This window comes from Vicia villosa, unplaced genomic scaffold, assembly GCF_029867415.1.
Source record: "Vicia villosa cultivar HV-30 ecotype Madison, WI unplaced genomic scaffold, Vvil1.0 ctg.000939F_1_1, whole genome shotgun sequence".
Taxonomy (NCBI): domain Eukaryota; kingdom Viridiplantae; phylum Streptophyta; class Magnoliopsida; order Fabales; family Fabaceae; genus Vicia; species Vicia villosa.
The window spans coordinates 25,885-42,971 of record NW_026705421.1 but is presented as its reverse complement, the minus strand read 5'-3'; the positions used below and the strand labels follow the sequence as shown (position 1 = coordinate 42,971).

At 35.1% G+C, this 17,087-nt stretch overlaps 3 protein-coding genes across 3 annotated transcripts; 1 reads left to right on the top strand and 2 right to left on the bottom strand.

The window, feature by feature from the left end:
• Positions 1-1,571: 1,571 nt before the first annotated feature.
• LOC131632405 (uncharacterized) lies at positions 1,572-1,949 on the bottom strand. The gene has a single exon (XM_058903153.1). The coding sequence runs from the start codon at positions 1,947-1,949 to the stop codon at positions 1,572-1,574; it is 378 nt and encodes a 125-aa protein (XP_058759136.1).
• Positions 1,950-3,621: 1,672 nt separating this feature from the next.
• On the bottom strand, positions 3,622-4,185 carry LOC131632404 (uncharacterized). Its single transcript, XM_058903152.1, has one exon. The coding sequence runs from the start codon at positions 4,183-4,185 to the stop codon at positions 3,622-3,624; it is 564 nt and encodes a 187-aa protein (XP_058759135.1).
• A 729-nt stretch (positions 4,186-4,914) lies between these two features.
• LOC131632383 (succinate--CoA ligase [ADP-forming] subunit beta, mitochondrial) lies at positions 4,915-10,217 on the top strand. The gene is made up of 12 exons (XM_058903135.1): positions 4,915-5,147; positions 5,308-5,418; positions 5,579-5,690; positions 5,921-5,985; positions 6,626-6,703; positions 7,476-7,550; positions 7,625-7,777; positions 7,867-8,001; positions 8,755-8,919; positions 9,145-9,267; positions 9,638-9,709; positions 9,841-10,217. Exons 1-12 carry the CDS (start codon positions 5,046-5,048, stop codon positions 9,913-9,915), a joined length of 1,266 nt encoding a protein of 421 aa, XP_058759118.1. The 5' UTR covers positions 4,915-5,045; the 3' UTR covers positions 9,916-10,217.
• Positions 10,218-17,087: the final 6,870 nt, after the last annotated feature.

The following is a 17,087-nucleotide window of genomic DNA, read 5'->3' as shown; positions in this document are numbered from 1 at the left end:
CCCAATAAAGTAAGAAAGTGAACCAACATGATCACCATTAGCATTCCTAAACATGACACCACAAACACACAAAGAAGGGATCCCCATAGCTACACCATTTGTGTTGTTTTTTATCCAACCAATTGGAGGAGGTTTCCACAAAACATCAATGTCTATTTTCATCTTTGGAGGATGAATGTTGATGTTGAAGTTCTTAAGGATTGTGAACTCAGGCATGGTGATTAGACTTAAGATGTTGGAACTGTTTCCAACTAGGTTCACCAAGCCTGTAATGTTCCTGATGCAACTTTTTTAATCGATAGTTATGCCCTCAAATCTAGCATTGTTTCTAGCAAACCATATTTCAACTGTACAAAGTTGGATTCCAGCCATGATGACCACACTGCATTGAGGTGACATTCCTCTATCAATTATTTTCCAATAGTCTGCTAGGCTAGAGATGGTGAGTTGTAAGTTAAAGGTGTTTAAAATCCAATTCCAAATTCTGGAGGTAAACCTGCATCGGAAGAAAAGATGAGCAATGGTTTCTTCCTAAATGTGACAATACTGCATTAAGAAAGAAAGATAACGTCCTTTCTATGAAGGTTTTCTTCATTTGGCATGACATTATGCACAATTCTCCAGGTATAAGAGATTTAGAAAGATGGATAGAAGTGTGCCAAGTCATCTCGCTCTTGGAGACATTGTTGAAATAACCATGACAAAAATTATAAGCAGGCATCAAGGAAATGATTCCATTTTCACAATGCTTTCACATTCTAGCATAAAATTTGTCATAAGGAGATAATACATTTGCGTATGTGCTCCATCATGTCAGGAAAGGCCTAAAGAAGATTAGGAAGCAGCGATTAAAACAATATCATCTAACCCATGCATCATTTGAATGCAATCAATGTCCCATTTTACTTCAACCCACCAACGTTCCGTTTTTCCGGTCGCAAACGAGGTACTTGTTCTAAGCCTCTAGATCCTTTTTTATTTCTTCCCCGGGTTTGTACTCCCCCTCTAAAAAAGACATGATAGTCCTCTTTAGTTGGTCGAAGGAATGGATATTCCAAAACTTCACCGACACGGGGGGTTTGACGGGAGAGAAAATGACATGCCCTTCCCTTATGCGGTATTCCGGTTCAGGATCGGGACGCTTCATTGATGTTCGGTGACATCCATCCGGCCTGATGCAAGACATTTTTGTGTTTGTGTTTAGGGTTTGTGTTTGTGGTTGTGTGTAATGGAAACCTAGAAACCCCAAATTTATAGAAGCCTTTGGAGACTATGGACCATACAATCTCTGTCACAGAACGTTCCGTAGATATATCCACGGAAGGGTTTTAAAATTCCCCTTTCCATAGATGCATCTACGGTAAACACCCATAATTTTTCAAATTAGCACCTTCTGTAGATGCATCTACGGAAATTTCGCTATTTGTTTTTTCCAACAGAAGCAATGCAGTAGGCCAGGAGCTAGCAGTAGTGAGAAATGGGAAAAATGCATAAACTCATAAACACATGATGTAAGACTTGACAAAAAAGGATTATATTGCAATATAGAGTGTATACATTACACTTTGAAACTACATAAATACATCAAAAGAGCTATCGCTGTCTAAATCTATTGGAGGTTCTAATCTTGACTTTTCGGAATTTGATTCCTTCTCGGTGTTGTTCAAACTTTCAAAATCGTGCATCCTATCCACAAAACGGTCCGACCACGTATCAGAAACTTTGGTGTGATAAAGTGCCCATTCTGGTGAAGTAGGTGGTATGGGGCATCCCGGTTTCAAGTAAACTTGTACAAAATGACGCGATTTGGAGATCCATCCAACACATATAATATGATCAATTGGATTTGTAGGAGGTGTCGTACGGAGCAGAAAAAAGGTTTCCGAAAAATTGTAACGCGTCAAGTCAATGCATATGATGTCATATGCGGATGCAATAAGATGCCCCATGTCCGGGAATCTCATCCAATGCGAAACCGGTGCGTAAGCGCCACCCCATGGAACAAGAGCCTCGTTTACCGATTCAAATTTGGTTTCGTCTCTAAATATCCGCTGTACGAGTCTTTATGGTTCACCAATTCTTTGATAAGATCATGACAGACAAGCTCATGGGCATCCTCTCGCTTACCAAGGAAAGCAGATACGGCCCGAAATCCGCAATTACCGTCCCCCACCACATTGACGATTCGACGTATTTATGCATAAAAACCGGCATCTCGTCAATGAATGGAATTTTTGGAGCAATTTGTACCTTTTTGATTGATGGGGCAATAGGTGTTGGAATCAGCATCGAAACTTGTGGAACTTGGGGTGGAATAGTCGTCGGAGGCGGTTTGCATATGTGAGCTCCCTTGTTTGAACTCTTTTGAGATTTTTGCGATTTCTGAGTAGGTGAGTCCGAAAAGCGTTTGTCGACATGCTCAAAATATGAAGGAGATCATGTTGTCGAGTTGTCATTTGGTGAAGGCTTCACTTTCTTGGGAGCACCCTTTGTCTTAATGGGTTGAGACAGGGGTTTCATGTCGGTTGTTTTGGGAAATCCAATCCTCCGCAATTGCACTAGACCATACGTGCTAGTGATAGTGCAACCACATTTTGCGGTATCGCCACCAAAAGTTTCACCTTGTTTCGCCTCGTGAAAGATATAATTCAACCCAGACTGAGACACATTGCCGATCAATTGAGAGTAAAGGATGTTGTCCTTAAACCGATGCTCCAAAACCGTAATGCTCCGACCGAACGAGGTTTGCTTTTTGTTGTGTTGGTTCGAAATCATGTGATGTATCGTGTCCCATGCTTTACAAAAATCACCCTTGCTATCGCACAACCAATTTTTCAAAGTAGCATGAGTCGACTCAACTCTATTGGTGGTTGTATTTCCAATGTGTCGAACCTTATCCGTCCACGCACAAACAAACTTCTCCTTCACCTTGTCAAGAATGGTGCTTTCAACGTATTTCAATAAATCAGGATATTTTTCACATATTTTCCGAAATTGCAATACGGTATCGACGTACAATTCTTTTATCGAAGAATTTGCAATACGAGCCCATGCATCCATTATTTGGTCAACAATCACTCTGGGCTTCACCGCTTTCCCACCTTCGGTCGCTACTTGTTTCATCCCCACAGCGACTTTAACCTTACTTCTCTCATTACATAATATGTGATATCGACAAAGTAATGCATCGGAAGAAGGAAATACCATTGTGAGCGCATTCATCAAAGCGGGGTCGCGGTCCGTAACAATCACCTTAGGCATCTCGACTTGTTTCTTCAAAAGTGACCGACATACCTCCAATGCCCACCTAAAATTATCTTCTTTTTCACACTCCAAAAAAGTAAACCCAACGACAAAAGTCTTCTCAGTAGATGTTACACCGACCATCTCAAATAATGGAAGTCGATACTTGTTGGTCTTGTAGGTAGAATCAAGAAGGAGCACCGTCGAGAAAGTGTTGAACAACTTTATCAAATCCGAATGAGTCCAAAAAATATCTCGGACCGTAACCTCATCATCGCAATTTCTGTACCGCGACACATATTTGTTATCATCCAACATTTTCAACAATTGTTGCATCTCGTTCATATCACCCCTACTCGCCTTATTATTTTGGTACTGTTAATTATACACTTGCCTTATGTTTGATATGTTGTCGGGTTCCTTCCTTTTCAATGTGACAAGTATGTTTTTCGGTTGGACAAAATTCAAGGACAAGTCTTTAATAGATGCCTTCTCAACCAGATTGAGCCGACATGCTATAGGGTGGCCTTGTAATTTTGCGCACAATTCATGGTTATGCAAACCACAAATAACAGAGCTTCTCCACTTCTTGCTAGCCAACATATAACAACGACTTTTAAATGGACACTCACATTTTCTAGTACACGTATCATCTTTTTTAAACTTCTTTAGAGGAGGATTGTATTTCCCGCTTCTTCCGCACATTGTAACAAACAGGTTTCTTCTTGCGGTACCATTATCCGATCTTCCGATTACCACACCAAATCCAAGGTTAACTACTTTCCGACGAATCCATGTTAGCATGCTTTCACGATCATCAAAGTCCTGCTTGCTAATAAAGTCACCTCCGACATCTACCACATTTGCGACCACATCATCGATACTCGCACTAACATCGACTAAAGAAGCTAATTTACATGAAATATTATATGGGTGCACCATACCTATTTTGCTAAAAATCACACATAATTACAAAATGCTGAAAAAAAACTTGCAGGGACTATTCCGTAGATCCATCTACGAAAGTGTTCTTCCTCAACACGTTTCGTAGATCCATCTACGGAAGCTACGTAACATTTCTGCACAGAAAATGATTGATAATGTGAACAATATAGTGGTTGAAAATGACCACTTACTTGAAATTCAGACTCTTCTAGCTCCCTTTGATTTGTTGCACCAAAAAGTTTGAGTCTTGGAGTGATATAAGGTATTGATGAAGTAGGGTTTTTAGGGTGTAGAGTATGTGGTGTTTGGAGAAATGAAACAATGGAGGGAGTGATCATGCTGGTTCAAACTATATCAGACACTTTCGTAGATGCATCTACAGAAGAATGTGGCGCTAAGAGCACTCCGTAGATGCATCTACGGAATAATCCCTGAATTGATTTTATGTGTATTCTCTCCCAATATATACTAGTATATTACGCTTCTGTAAATGCATCTACGAAAGGAGACAAATTTTTTTAAAATATGGGATGCTTCCGGAGATCTATCTACAAAAGCTGGGGGCAAAAATAAAAATTTCTATGGTGTGTAAGAGATCCATTAGATGAGAAATTCTCTTAAACTAAAGTAATTATAAAATTCTTTGCACAAGAAAAGTTTTTACATATTTTTGGTCCGTAAAGTTTACATTATTCTATTGTTTTAAAAGAATTTCTAGGTGCATCAAGAAAAGAAAAAAAAAAAAAAGAATTTCTAGGGTCTGCTATTAGCGTTCGGGAGCACACACCGTGTTTAAAGCCAATTCCATTTTCCTCAATCGGATCCCGTCACTCTCCGATCTCCAATCCCTAACGAAAATGGTCAGAGGTTCGCTCAACAAACTCCTCTCCCGCTCTCTCTCCGTCGCCGGCAAATGGCAGAACCAACAGCTCCGCCGCCTCAACATCCACGAGTATCAGGTTCGTCTCGATTCATTTCTTACAAAATCAAATCGCATGTTTGTTGATGATGATGAATCTGTAGTTCCTTTCCTTGAATTTGTAATCTATGAAATCGTCGATGTTTATTTAACGCGATCGAGTTTCGCTTACACAGATTTTTTATTTTTCATGAAATTAGGGTGCTGAATTGATGAGCAAATACGGAGTTAACGTTCCCAGAGGTGTCGCGGTTTCTTCTGTTGAAGAAACCAGAAAAGCCATCAAGGATGCATTCCCCAATCAAAGCGAGGTAAGCCATGCAACTTGAAATTGTAGACTGAAATTTTGTTTTTATCATTTCCTTGTTTTAACCAATTGAGGTTTGAGTTATACAATTTTCAACTTCGGAAATTTATTACAAAATGTTTTGCTTAGTGGATGTTAAAGGTGTAACTGCGATTATTGTGCAGTTGGTGGTGAAGAGTCAAATTTTAGCCGGTGGACGAGGCTTAGGGACTTTTAAAAGCGGCCTTAAGGGAGGAGTCCACATTGTTAAGACTGAACAGGTGGAAGACATAGCTGGTAATGCATGATACCTTTGTTATTTCTCAAATTCCAAATTTCCTTGTTTTCATTTCAGTCCATCCATGTCTTTCAATATATGATGTCTCTGTTCATATTATTAGTTTTGTCAGTTTAAATTTGGAGAGGTTAGAAGATATAATTCTTGATGATCTAAGTTTTTCGGTGAATTTTTTTTGCTTGGGCATGTAGTTGTTTCATTTTTGTGATATTCGTTGTTATTTTTTCAGGGAAGATGCTTGGGCAGATACTTGTTACAAAACAGACAGGTCCTCAGGGAAAAATCGTTAGCAAGGTGTGACATTATTCAATATTGTACTTGTAAATATGTTAGCATTTTCAATATCCTTCTATTTGCCTAGCAATTTTCTTCTCAAAAAATTGAAATTCTGGCAAGCGGTTGCAACCTTATCAATCTTCACAGATAAATTATGTTTGAGTTGGTCTTGTTTGTTTGTGAAATTTACACCATTTGGAGTCCACTATGGGTCTTTTTTCCTTACATGCAATATGCCTGTTGGAGGATAAAGTTCTCCTTGCAAAACAGTACTTCAAACTTTAGTCATTTCCGTCTAGACTGACCCAACTGGTTGGACCGGGTAAACTGGCCACTAACCAATATGGTTTATTGTGGATGATTGGTTTCAGCTCATAAACTGTTAATCCAGCAGCCGAAACTGGTGAAACCAGTATGATTTGAGTTGTTCGACGGGTCAACTGGACCCTGTTATCCAACTTATACACTTTTTGTGGTTGGTAGGCTAGCCAATTGTTATATGGATTCTATGTGATTAATGTATTGATCATGGAAGTAAATTTTGTGTCAATTGAATATCACAAGTACCACACACTCAATCACAAGTAGAATATATATGAAAGAGTGAAATATTGCTGCTGCATTGACTGTTTGACATCTTATTGTCTAACTTATACAGGTTTACTTGTGTGAAAAGCTGTCACTTGTGAATGAGATGTACTTTGCTATAACTCTGGATCGTAAGACTGCTGGCCCAGTAAGTTTCCTATTCTATTATATTAACTTCGATCTACTTTAAGTGATAAGATAAAAACTTTCACATACGATGCATGACTTGTTTAATTTTCTTTCCTTTACATTTGACCTATAACAAACCGCAACATTCTCACCTTTAAATTGGACCAATAAAAAACAGCAAAGTTCTTTCCTTTAAATTGGACTAATAATAAACAGCTACCACCTCTGTTCCTTATTTTAAGCAAAACAAAATCAATTTCTTTTGCTCTCTAATATAAGCAAATGTTACCTACCTTTATAATTTTTAATATTATTCTTCCCATAATACCCTTAATTAAATTACCGTTTGAATTTCCAATACCACTTCATTTAATTAAAACAATTTTCTATGCCTCAAGCTGATTAGTTCTAGAGAGAGCACAGGTTACTACTAGTAGTTGATTAGTGGAAATGTCACCAAAATTATGCACAGGTGAGGTTGCTTTCTCTTTTTACTTCCTTGTATTCTCCCCTTCTTACCGTAATATCAATAGAAGGAGGGGCTGCATAGAAGATGAACGCCTAAAGGTGTAGCCTGTAGGCAGCCGTTAATATAAGAGGCAGCACACACGATGATAGTTGTAAAATTTATTCATGAAGGTTATTTTTGTAAATGTCTGTATATTTTATTAAATAAAAACAATTGACTTTAACTGATTTCCTTAATATGTGTGCAATTGGTTAAATTTGCTTATAACAAAGAACAGGGGGAGTATTTTGCTTATTACAATTTTTTTGTTATACTTTTGCAGCTTATTATTGCTTGTAGAAAGGGAGGAACGAGCATTGAAGACCTTGCAGAGAAATTTCCAGACATGATCGTTAAGGTTTGTGACTCTTGACATTTCTCCGAGCAGTATTCTTTGCCAGATATGCCTGATGCATTCCTTCTTTCTAGTAGGTACCTGTTGATGTTTTTGAAGGAATTACCGATGAAGATGCTGCAAAGGTTGTTGATGGTTTGGTTCCCAAAGTGGCTGATAGAAATCAATCAATTGAACAAGTGAAGAATTTGTATAAACTTTTTGTTGATTCTGACTGCACCCTTTTAGAAGTAAGCATGTCCATGTTTTAGTCGTCTGCACTCTACATATTTATCGCATTTTAAGAATTTCTATAATGACAGTTCATTATCTTCTATAGATCAATCCCATGGCAGAGACAGCTGATAACCAACTAGTAGCTGCTGATGCTAAATTGAATTTTGATGATAATGCTGCATATCGCCAGAAAGAAATATTCACTCTCCGTGATACAACACAAGAGGATCCCCGAGAGGTTTACTCACATGCTCTTTTGTTTGTATTTTACATTACGTGGGAATTGAACATATGATCCCTAAACCCATCCATCATTACAACTCAAGTCCATGGATTTTCTACCCATCCCTGGTGTATTTTTGGGTTGGGGTCAAGATACATTTTGGGCAAGCCCAATTTGTCACTATGTGACCCAATCTTGTAGAACATCTTTTGTAACAACTAGGGATAAATAATTAATTTTTTAATTAATGACTTCTACTTAACATGATAATATACTTATATTGACGTACTTTTTTTTTGTTGCAATATAGTATGTTGTATAACTTTCTCTAATTTCCTACTGAAGATTAATTATGACTATGCATGCAATACTCATAATGTTCGAATTTCTTTGGTTAATTCAAATATTGGGTTGGCCCAGTTAATATATGGGTTCTAAAGTTGTCATGACTAAAATGTTGGATTGGGCTCATTTTGATATTATGTGAGACCTATCTCATCCTGTCTCATAACACCCTTAAACATAGAGCCTAGCTTAATTAGCTACTTACATTTATTACAGTGTACTTTGATGCTTTTGATATGTACATGGATTTCATGCTTATGATACAATTATGGAGTGAAATTAGGTTCTACATGGCAGTATCAAGATTTCAAATGATATATTTGTGGCTGATTATTAAAATTCCAAATTCTACATCCTTTTGTCTCTTTTCACCAGGCAAATGACTAAATGCAACATTATTCGTGCCTTTTATCTTTTGATCAGGTGGCTGCTGCCAAGGCAGATTTAAACTATATTGGGTTAGATGGAGAAATTGGCTGCATGGTGAATGGAGCAGGGTTAGCAATGGCCACAATGGATATAATTAAGTTGCATGGAGGTACTCCTGCCAATTTTCTGGATGTAGGTGGCAATGCCTCTGAAGGCCAGGTAATGTTTTACAGACAAAATTGTTCTCATATTGGTATTAGTATTGGTCTTAGTTAGATTATTAAGATCGAGATGATTGCTCTTATTTCTTCCTATATCACATCATTTTGTAGACCGCTGGTGCATAAACCTGAAATTCAGAGCCATTTTATTAGAAAAGCATCCTTTAGTAGTCACTGCTCACTAGATCTTTTTGTTCATATTTACTGTAATTTTATAAATCAGGTGGTTGAAGCATTTAAGATATTGACTGCTGATGACAAAGTGAAGGCGATTTTGGTTAACATCTTTGGTGGTATAATGAAGTGTGATGTTATAGCAAGTGGAATAGTGAATGCTGCAAAACAGGTTAGTAATGTTATTCCTCTATCAAAACAAAAGTGAGTCTTTTAAAAACAGAGTATTTCTTCGTGCAACCTTATTAATTTTATCCCTAGCAGTTTTTGATTATGGTTTTGTTTGGACCTATTTGGTATCGAAAGGATTGCATAATGTCAAAGAATGTAAATTACTTATAATTGATGCCTTGTAAGATTTAAATTTTGATCTACAATGTGGGTGTAGGTTTTTAATATTTTCAGTTTTTAAAATAAATTTAGAGCTAATGTTATTGTTTTCATCATCTCATTTTCTCATTGAAAGAGAATATTGGTTGCACACTACATCCATATGATCCAATCTTATTGTAGCATTAACTTCTCTTGCCGTTGTTTTTCAGGTTGCCCTAAAAGTACCTGTAATTGTTCGTCTTGAAGGCACTAATGTTGACCAAGGGAAAAGAATTCTGAAGGTAAAATGTTAGGTTTATTAATATAAATAAACTATCTGTTTTGAGAAAGAACTGATAATATTTCAATTGTTTGGTCTAAAAATAAAGAATGTTTCAAAGGCTTATTATGTCAATCACCAATGTTTCAACAGGAAAGTGGTATGGCATTAATAACAGCTGAAGATTTGGATGATGCAGCTCAAAAAGCAGTGAAAGCATACAAATGAAGGGTTCCAATCTTGTTTAAATTTTAAAGTCAGTTTAGTTACTATACTATTTTTTGAGTAAAATTATTGACTAGAAGGGAATAGATGCAAGAAATCTTCCCATTGAAGCCGAACTGGCTATTAAAACATTTCCAATAAGTAACTTCCACATTATTATTCAAATGGGGGTGATGCACTCGATTGCTCGGCTTCTCTTACAATTCAACTTACCAGTCCCTATCTGATTATCCTTTGTTTGAGTTCTGTTTAGTCTTATTGCAATGCTAATGCCTGTCTCTTTGTTAGACACGGTGGTTCATTAATTGCGCATAAGTCTGCTTTTAAGATTTTCAATTGTTTTTTTGATAGACTTTTTCAAATTTGAATGTGTGATTGATAATCTAATATAAGGTTTTTATCTAACATTGTAACTTATTTTTCTCGCTGTTAAGTAGGTGCTATTTTTTAGAGAATCGACTTAATGAAAAATCAATTTAGGGATTCTATAATTTCATTGCTTCTATGGGTAGGCTTCTCATGCTGGATGACATGATAACTCCAACAAACATAGTGTAATTGTTATAGGTTCAGGATAGTCCATTTTTATGATTAGTGAAGTTAATTTTAAGATACTTTGACATTTAAAGCGAGTGGTTAGAAATTTGACTATGACTTGGGAAAATTTGATTGGCAGAAAAGTATATGAGCGTGTTTTTTTGCCCTGGTATCTTGGTTGACAAGTATTGCTCTGTTTTTTATCTATATTTTGCTTTAATTTTATATATAGATAATTATTAATATCTCTACTTTTCGTTAGATTTAATTTCCAACATCTCCAGGACCATCTGAAAATCAAACTAAGGAAAGAGGGCGAGATGGCAATGATATTTTAAATTGATATTTCTATACAATTTTGGATGGTTTTACACAACTTTAACACGTGGTTAGTAATTAGTTAATTATTTAAGTTGTATTAAAATATATATGATTTTTAGGTGTTTCAGTATATATGATATGACATCGTTCAACTATAATTTATATTGAATTATATACCTGAAAATGATGGTTTATGGTCTTTTAAATTACAGTATAGTTTAACTGGGTTAAATTGATAATTAATGAGATGCAATATTTATTAGTTATCCACTTAAAATAGTTAGTTGTATATTTAAGTTGGTTTAATCATATAAGTTATTGTCGAAAACTGTTCTCATTTTCTAAGGAAAAAATGACATAGGTGTCAGGGATGGCAAGCAGACCCGAACCCGTGGGGCCCACCTGCACTCAAACCCGAGTCAACGGGGAAAAATCCGAGTTGATTGGATTTGGGTTCGGGTTTGGGTGCCACCCGATATTTCGGGTACGAGTTTGGGTAGTGTGAAATCCGCACCCGAAATCACACCCGTTTATATATATATTATATAATATATATATATATATATATATATATATATATATATATATATATATATATATATATATATATATATATATATATATATATATATATATATATATATATTGGAAAGTTGTAGTAGAAATATATTTTATGTATTTTGCTGCGGGTTTGGGTGAAAAAATCCGAACCTAACGGGTGTGGGCGTGGGTGTTGTTTTGTCACCCGAACATCATTTGGGTTTGAGTTCGGGTGTCAATTTCGGGTGCGGGTTTGGGTAGTATGAAACCTGCACCCGATCCGACCCGTTGCCATCCCTAATAGGTGTAAAAGTCTAGGTGTAACTGACCCACACGTTGCTGGTAAAATTCTAGGTCTACTGTCTATGAAGAGAAGAAGTTGGACATATTGAGAAAGATGACAATTTTTTGAAGTAAACCATTTACTTCTTCTCGTCGAAATTATTCACTCCAACAATCTTATGTTTTTTTTACTTAACATTAATGCTAATTTGAATATATCAATAGTTATTTAAAATAATCTTTTATTTATTATTGTTTTTTAATATGTATAAAATGATCAAATATGACAAATAATATGAGATGGAGGAAGTATATGTTATTTTGACGATAGCAAAGTACTCAACACCACTTCCACCTTGAAGCTACAATTTATAAATTTTTCGAGTTACATGGCAGATTTGTGATGTAATCCGAGAAAGACATGATAAAATGTCAAAACAAACACATCATTATTATAAAAAGTTAAAACAAATACATTTTAAAAAAAAAACTTTTATAAAGTAAATAAATTAGGCCTGAGACTACTAATGATAAAAAAACAACTACTGCTTATACTATGTGTTGCACAAGGAAGCTTCTCTTCTGTGCAAGCTTAAGTTAGAGAGACCGGTGGTTGTTTGTTTACTTTACTTTGTCCATGTATTTATGTATGCATTAGTCAATATAATTCATTAGGATTAAGACAATATAATTATTGCATCATAAGGTTATAATTTAGTGGAATGTCGTTTTCTTGTAGATTAGCATGACTGGAAGAGCAAGAATATTAGCTTATTAAATAACTAGTAATAAATCTATGCGTACACACGAGACTGGTTTGTTAATTTAAACATAATAATTCTATTAAACTACAATAAACAAAACCTTTTTGAGAAGGTGTCAAAGTGTAATACAAAAAATTGATTGCAAAGTTAACAAATAGCCTAGAGATAACTAAACTTTATACTAACAGACTCTCATACAAACAATCTCATCTTTACAGCATAAATTGAATTGAACTTTGCAACATAAGATATCAATTCCTCCTCAAAGTAATATACTTGAATCTTGAAAACCGTCAGATTTTGAAAGACAATGCATCCTCAATGGGAAGCTTCTTAAACTTGGCAAATTCACACCAACCCCCTCCAATAAACTTTTCATTTTTCTCACTTTCAGTATTGTTCCTTTTAGCTTGATGAATTATGCAGTTGTAACATTGACAATTTTCAACATCAATAAGTTTTATCTCCTTCATCCTAGGTCTGAGACATTTCTTGATTACACATTCGCGAAAGTGCTGCAAAACATCCATAAATACATTTAATTTAGCAATTAACAAATAGATGAAAAAACATAAATTGCATCATGTAAGATGTTGGAATTACACCAAACTTATGAAGAATTCTAAATCAATCTTGATGAACAAGAATTAATCAACCGATCGATTTGCCTCTTGTTCTTCACTCTTCAATCGAGTGAATCAACCAACTTTAGTTGCAAGATGATTCTGCTGCACTTTACTTTATTTTTCTTCTTGATCAGGTAAGTCCAGAATTTTCGACTAAAATCATCTAAGAACGTGACAAAGTATCTACTACCTCTAATCGAATCAACCTGGATAGGACCACACACATTCAAGTATATGATTTCAAGAATTGCCTTCGACCTGCTTCCTGAATTCTTGTTGAAGCTATTCTTGTGCTGCTTTGCCTGCACACAATCCTCACATACTTCATTTAGAATGTTGATTTCTAATAATACTGAAACCATATTTCTTCTCTTCAGATCTATGATGTCTATGAAGTTTAGATGACTAAGTCTATAGTGCCATATCGATTCATCTCTGCTAGCTGCAGTTTCAAGAAACTTGTGCTCCATCACATTAAGTTCAATCTTGAAGGTTCTATTATGAGACATAAGAGCCTTCAAGATTAACCTTCCGCCTGAGTCGATAACTTTTATCATCTTGTCTTCTATCGGCATTTTGTAGTTGTTTTAGACCAACTGCCTTTTGTTGAGCAAATTACTTTTTATGCCTGGAATATACAATACATTGGAAATTACTGACCTGAGTTATTGTGGATAGGTTGACTAAATCGGCACATTTCATTCTTATTCGACTTAACTATCCGTTGGAGAAGTTAACAGAGTTGTACTATGAGAGGATTTTCAGTTTGCATGAGATTCCGTCCAATATTGTATCTGACATAGATCTGAGGTTTAAATCGAGGTTCTGGGAGATTTGGTAGAAATCTTTGGGTACGAAGTTACGTTTGAGTTTTGCTTATCATCCACAGACAGATGGTCAGAAAGAGAGGACTATTCAATCCTTAGAATATTTGTTGAGAGCTTGTGTGCTAGAACAAAGAGGTGTTTGGTATTGCTTTTTGCCGTTGATTGAGTTTATCTACAACAACAGTTTCCATTCAAGTATTGGAATGACACTGTTTGAGGCGTTGTATGGTAGAAGGTGTAGGACTCCTTTGTGTTGCTATGAGTCCAGAGAGGGCATTGTGATTGGACCTGAAATTTTCTAACAGGCCACAGAGAAGATCAAAGTGATTCAGAAGAAGATGAGAGCTTTTCAGAGTCGCCAAAAGAGTTATTGTAACACCCTTTTCTAACCCCAAATATATAATATAATCATTCACAGAGTAATAAGCATATAACAAAAGGGCATCACATGTCTTTTTCAAAACACTTGAAAACCACAACAAAACATTCAAGCATTGCACATGATCATGTTTATAACTCATTTGAAATCTTCATGTTTTAATAATATGCAAACGCAACGGAATAATAATCACAATCAAACAATTTCAATGAATATATCCCATATTATATTCACCTACCAATCCAAAATAACATAATCAAACTATGTTATGTGAAATCCAATAACTAGGCAACATAGCCTTCAACAAGCATATCCAAATTATTATGCCAAAAATACGAAAAAGATAATGATATCCAAACATTAAAAACACGAGTTCAAATAAAACCCCAAGTGTTACATGACCAGAGAATTTGACTCACTACCTAATCAAAACGATAAATCAAAAGCTCCTCGGCTAAATCCTCAGACAAGCTCACTACTCGTCGGACCTGCACGATGTCCCAATGACCATCATTCAAACAGAAGGGTGAGAATTCACATCATAATGAATACATATAATATGTACAATGAGTATATTGTACAATAACATTATCATATCCTCACACTTCATAATTTGAATAAGTTCTACAATTATTACACAAAACACAATTTCCAATTATCACAAAACAATTCACATCGATTCAAGTAATCACATAACAACATCACACTTTTCATCAATTTGGGCAAAATCTCATGAAGTTAAATAATGGAAACTCAAAACCTACAATCATGCAATTAAGAGTTTCTAATCATAGTTCTATCATGGTGTATCAACATAGCAACATAGAACATGATTCTTTCACACAAATTTCATGGATTCATACATAAACTCTAACATAGAAAGTTATGAAATAGAGAGAGAGATGAATACATATCATACTATTACACATTGCATAAATATATATTCAAGATAATGAGATTTCCCCTTACCTAGAATCAAAGTCCATCTTCTTCAAGAATCTCTCAAATCCTCTTCTTTCTCTTCTTTCTTCTCTTCTCTTTCTCTCTAGCATCTTTTCTTTCTTTTTCCCCAAATGAATGTTATGTCTCTAAAACCCTATTTTCCTCACTATCTTTCTTCTAGTCTCATGGGCTTAGTAACACTTTACCACTTATTATTTCTATTTCCAATATCAGGCCCAATTAGCTATTCTCTCATTATTCTTCTAATAATATAATAACTCAATTAGCATAATAACACACAATTAAATAATTATCACACCAAATAATAATTAAATAATTATACTACTAATAAAATAGCTATCAAATAAATAAAATAGAAAAATCGAGATATTACAGTTATCATGATAAACGAAGAAAAACACACGAGTTCCAAGAAGGAGATCATGTGTTTTTGAGGGCTATTCGGTAACAGGTATTGGTAGAGCTTTGAAATCTCGAAAACTTACTCCACATTTCATCGGTCATTACCACATTATGCAGAGGATAGGAGAAGTTGCCTATCAGATTACTTTGCTACTATCGCTTGCTAATCATCATGATTTGTTTCATGTGTCTCAGTTGAAGAGATACATTATGAATCTGTATCATGTGATCTAAGTGGATGATGTACAAGTGAGAGATAACTTGACTGTTGAGATATTACCCACGTAGATAAAGGGTCGGGAAGTGAAGCAGTTACGTGGTAATGATATTACCTTGGTGAACGTAGCTTGGGGAGGATTAGTTGGTGGAAACATAACTTGGGAGGTTGAAAGTCAGACGAAGGATTCATATCTGAATCTGTTCACTTGAGGTAATTTTCAGGGCAGCATTTATTTAAGTGGGGGAGAGTTGTAACACCCAAATTTTAGTAATTTATTTTATTTTATTTATTTTGACTTAATTATAATTTTGTATATTTATTTAACTATTATGAGTGGGTGATAAAATAAATGTGGGTGAAAGGAAAAGTGTGTGACCTTGTAGTAGGGTGTGAAGAGTAATTAGAGAAAGAGAGAATAATTAGAATTAATTTACTAATTAAAATAATGATTTGATTTGTATTATTTAAATAAAATAAATAAAGTGAAAATAGAGGTTGTAGAGATATTGAGGATAAAATGGGAGTTAGAGAGAAGAATGATGATATATTAGAAATAACCAAAGAGGGTACTAGATTTTTAGTGTAAAAAGGAGAGTTATAAAGAGGAGTATTAACGGTACGTAGAAAAAAGTGAAAAGAGGCAAGGAGAAGAGAGAGAAATCTAGGGCATAGGAGGAACAACCATTGTAGAAGCTTGAAAGAATTTTGCAAGAGAAATCTAAGGTAAGGGGGATAATGACTTTTAATAAAAGGGTATGTGTATAAAAGGTAGGGTAGAGGATTCCTTAATCTCCAATAGGATTGATGGATTTTATTGATGATGTTGAATTTGATGATCTTATGTGATTTTGTGTTGTTATGATTGTTGAATTTCATGTGTCAATGTGTGAATAAAATTCTGTTTTGATGCGTTCATGTATTTTCCACAATTGATGATGTTTGAAGGTTTTAGGGAATTGTGAAAGTAAAGAAATCCATGATTATAATTGTTAAACAGTTAAAATTGATGCCAATAATTGAGGATGTGATAAAATTATGGTATTAATTTTGGTTACCTTGTTAGAAACTCGAAATAAGGTGTTTTGGGTGTTAGGTTGCGTTAGGGAAGAGATTAGGGATTAAATGACTATGATGTACGTATTTAAAATTGGAATTTTCGGAAAAATACCAGACACCAATCGAATGGTCTTGGGGAGTAATAGATTGATTTTTCTTCAAAAAGTAAAAAATAGCAACAGAAGCAGCAAACAATTGATTGTAGGAATGAACCAATCAGTTGGTCCTTTAAAAAATTGAAAAAAAGTAGTTTCAATA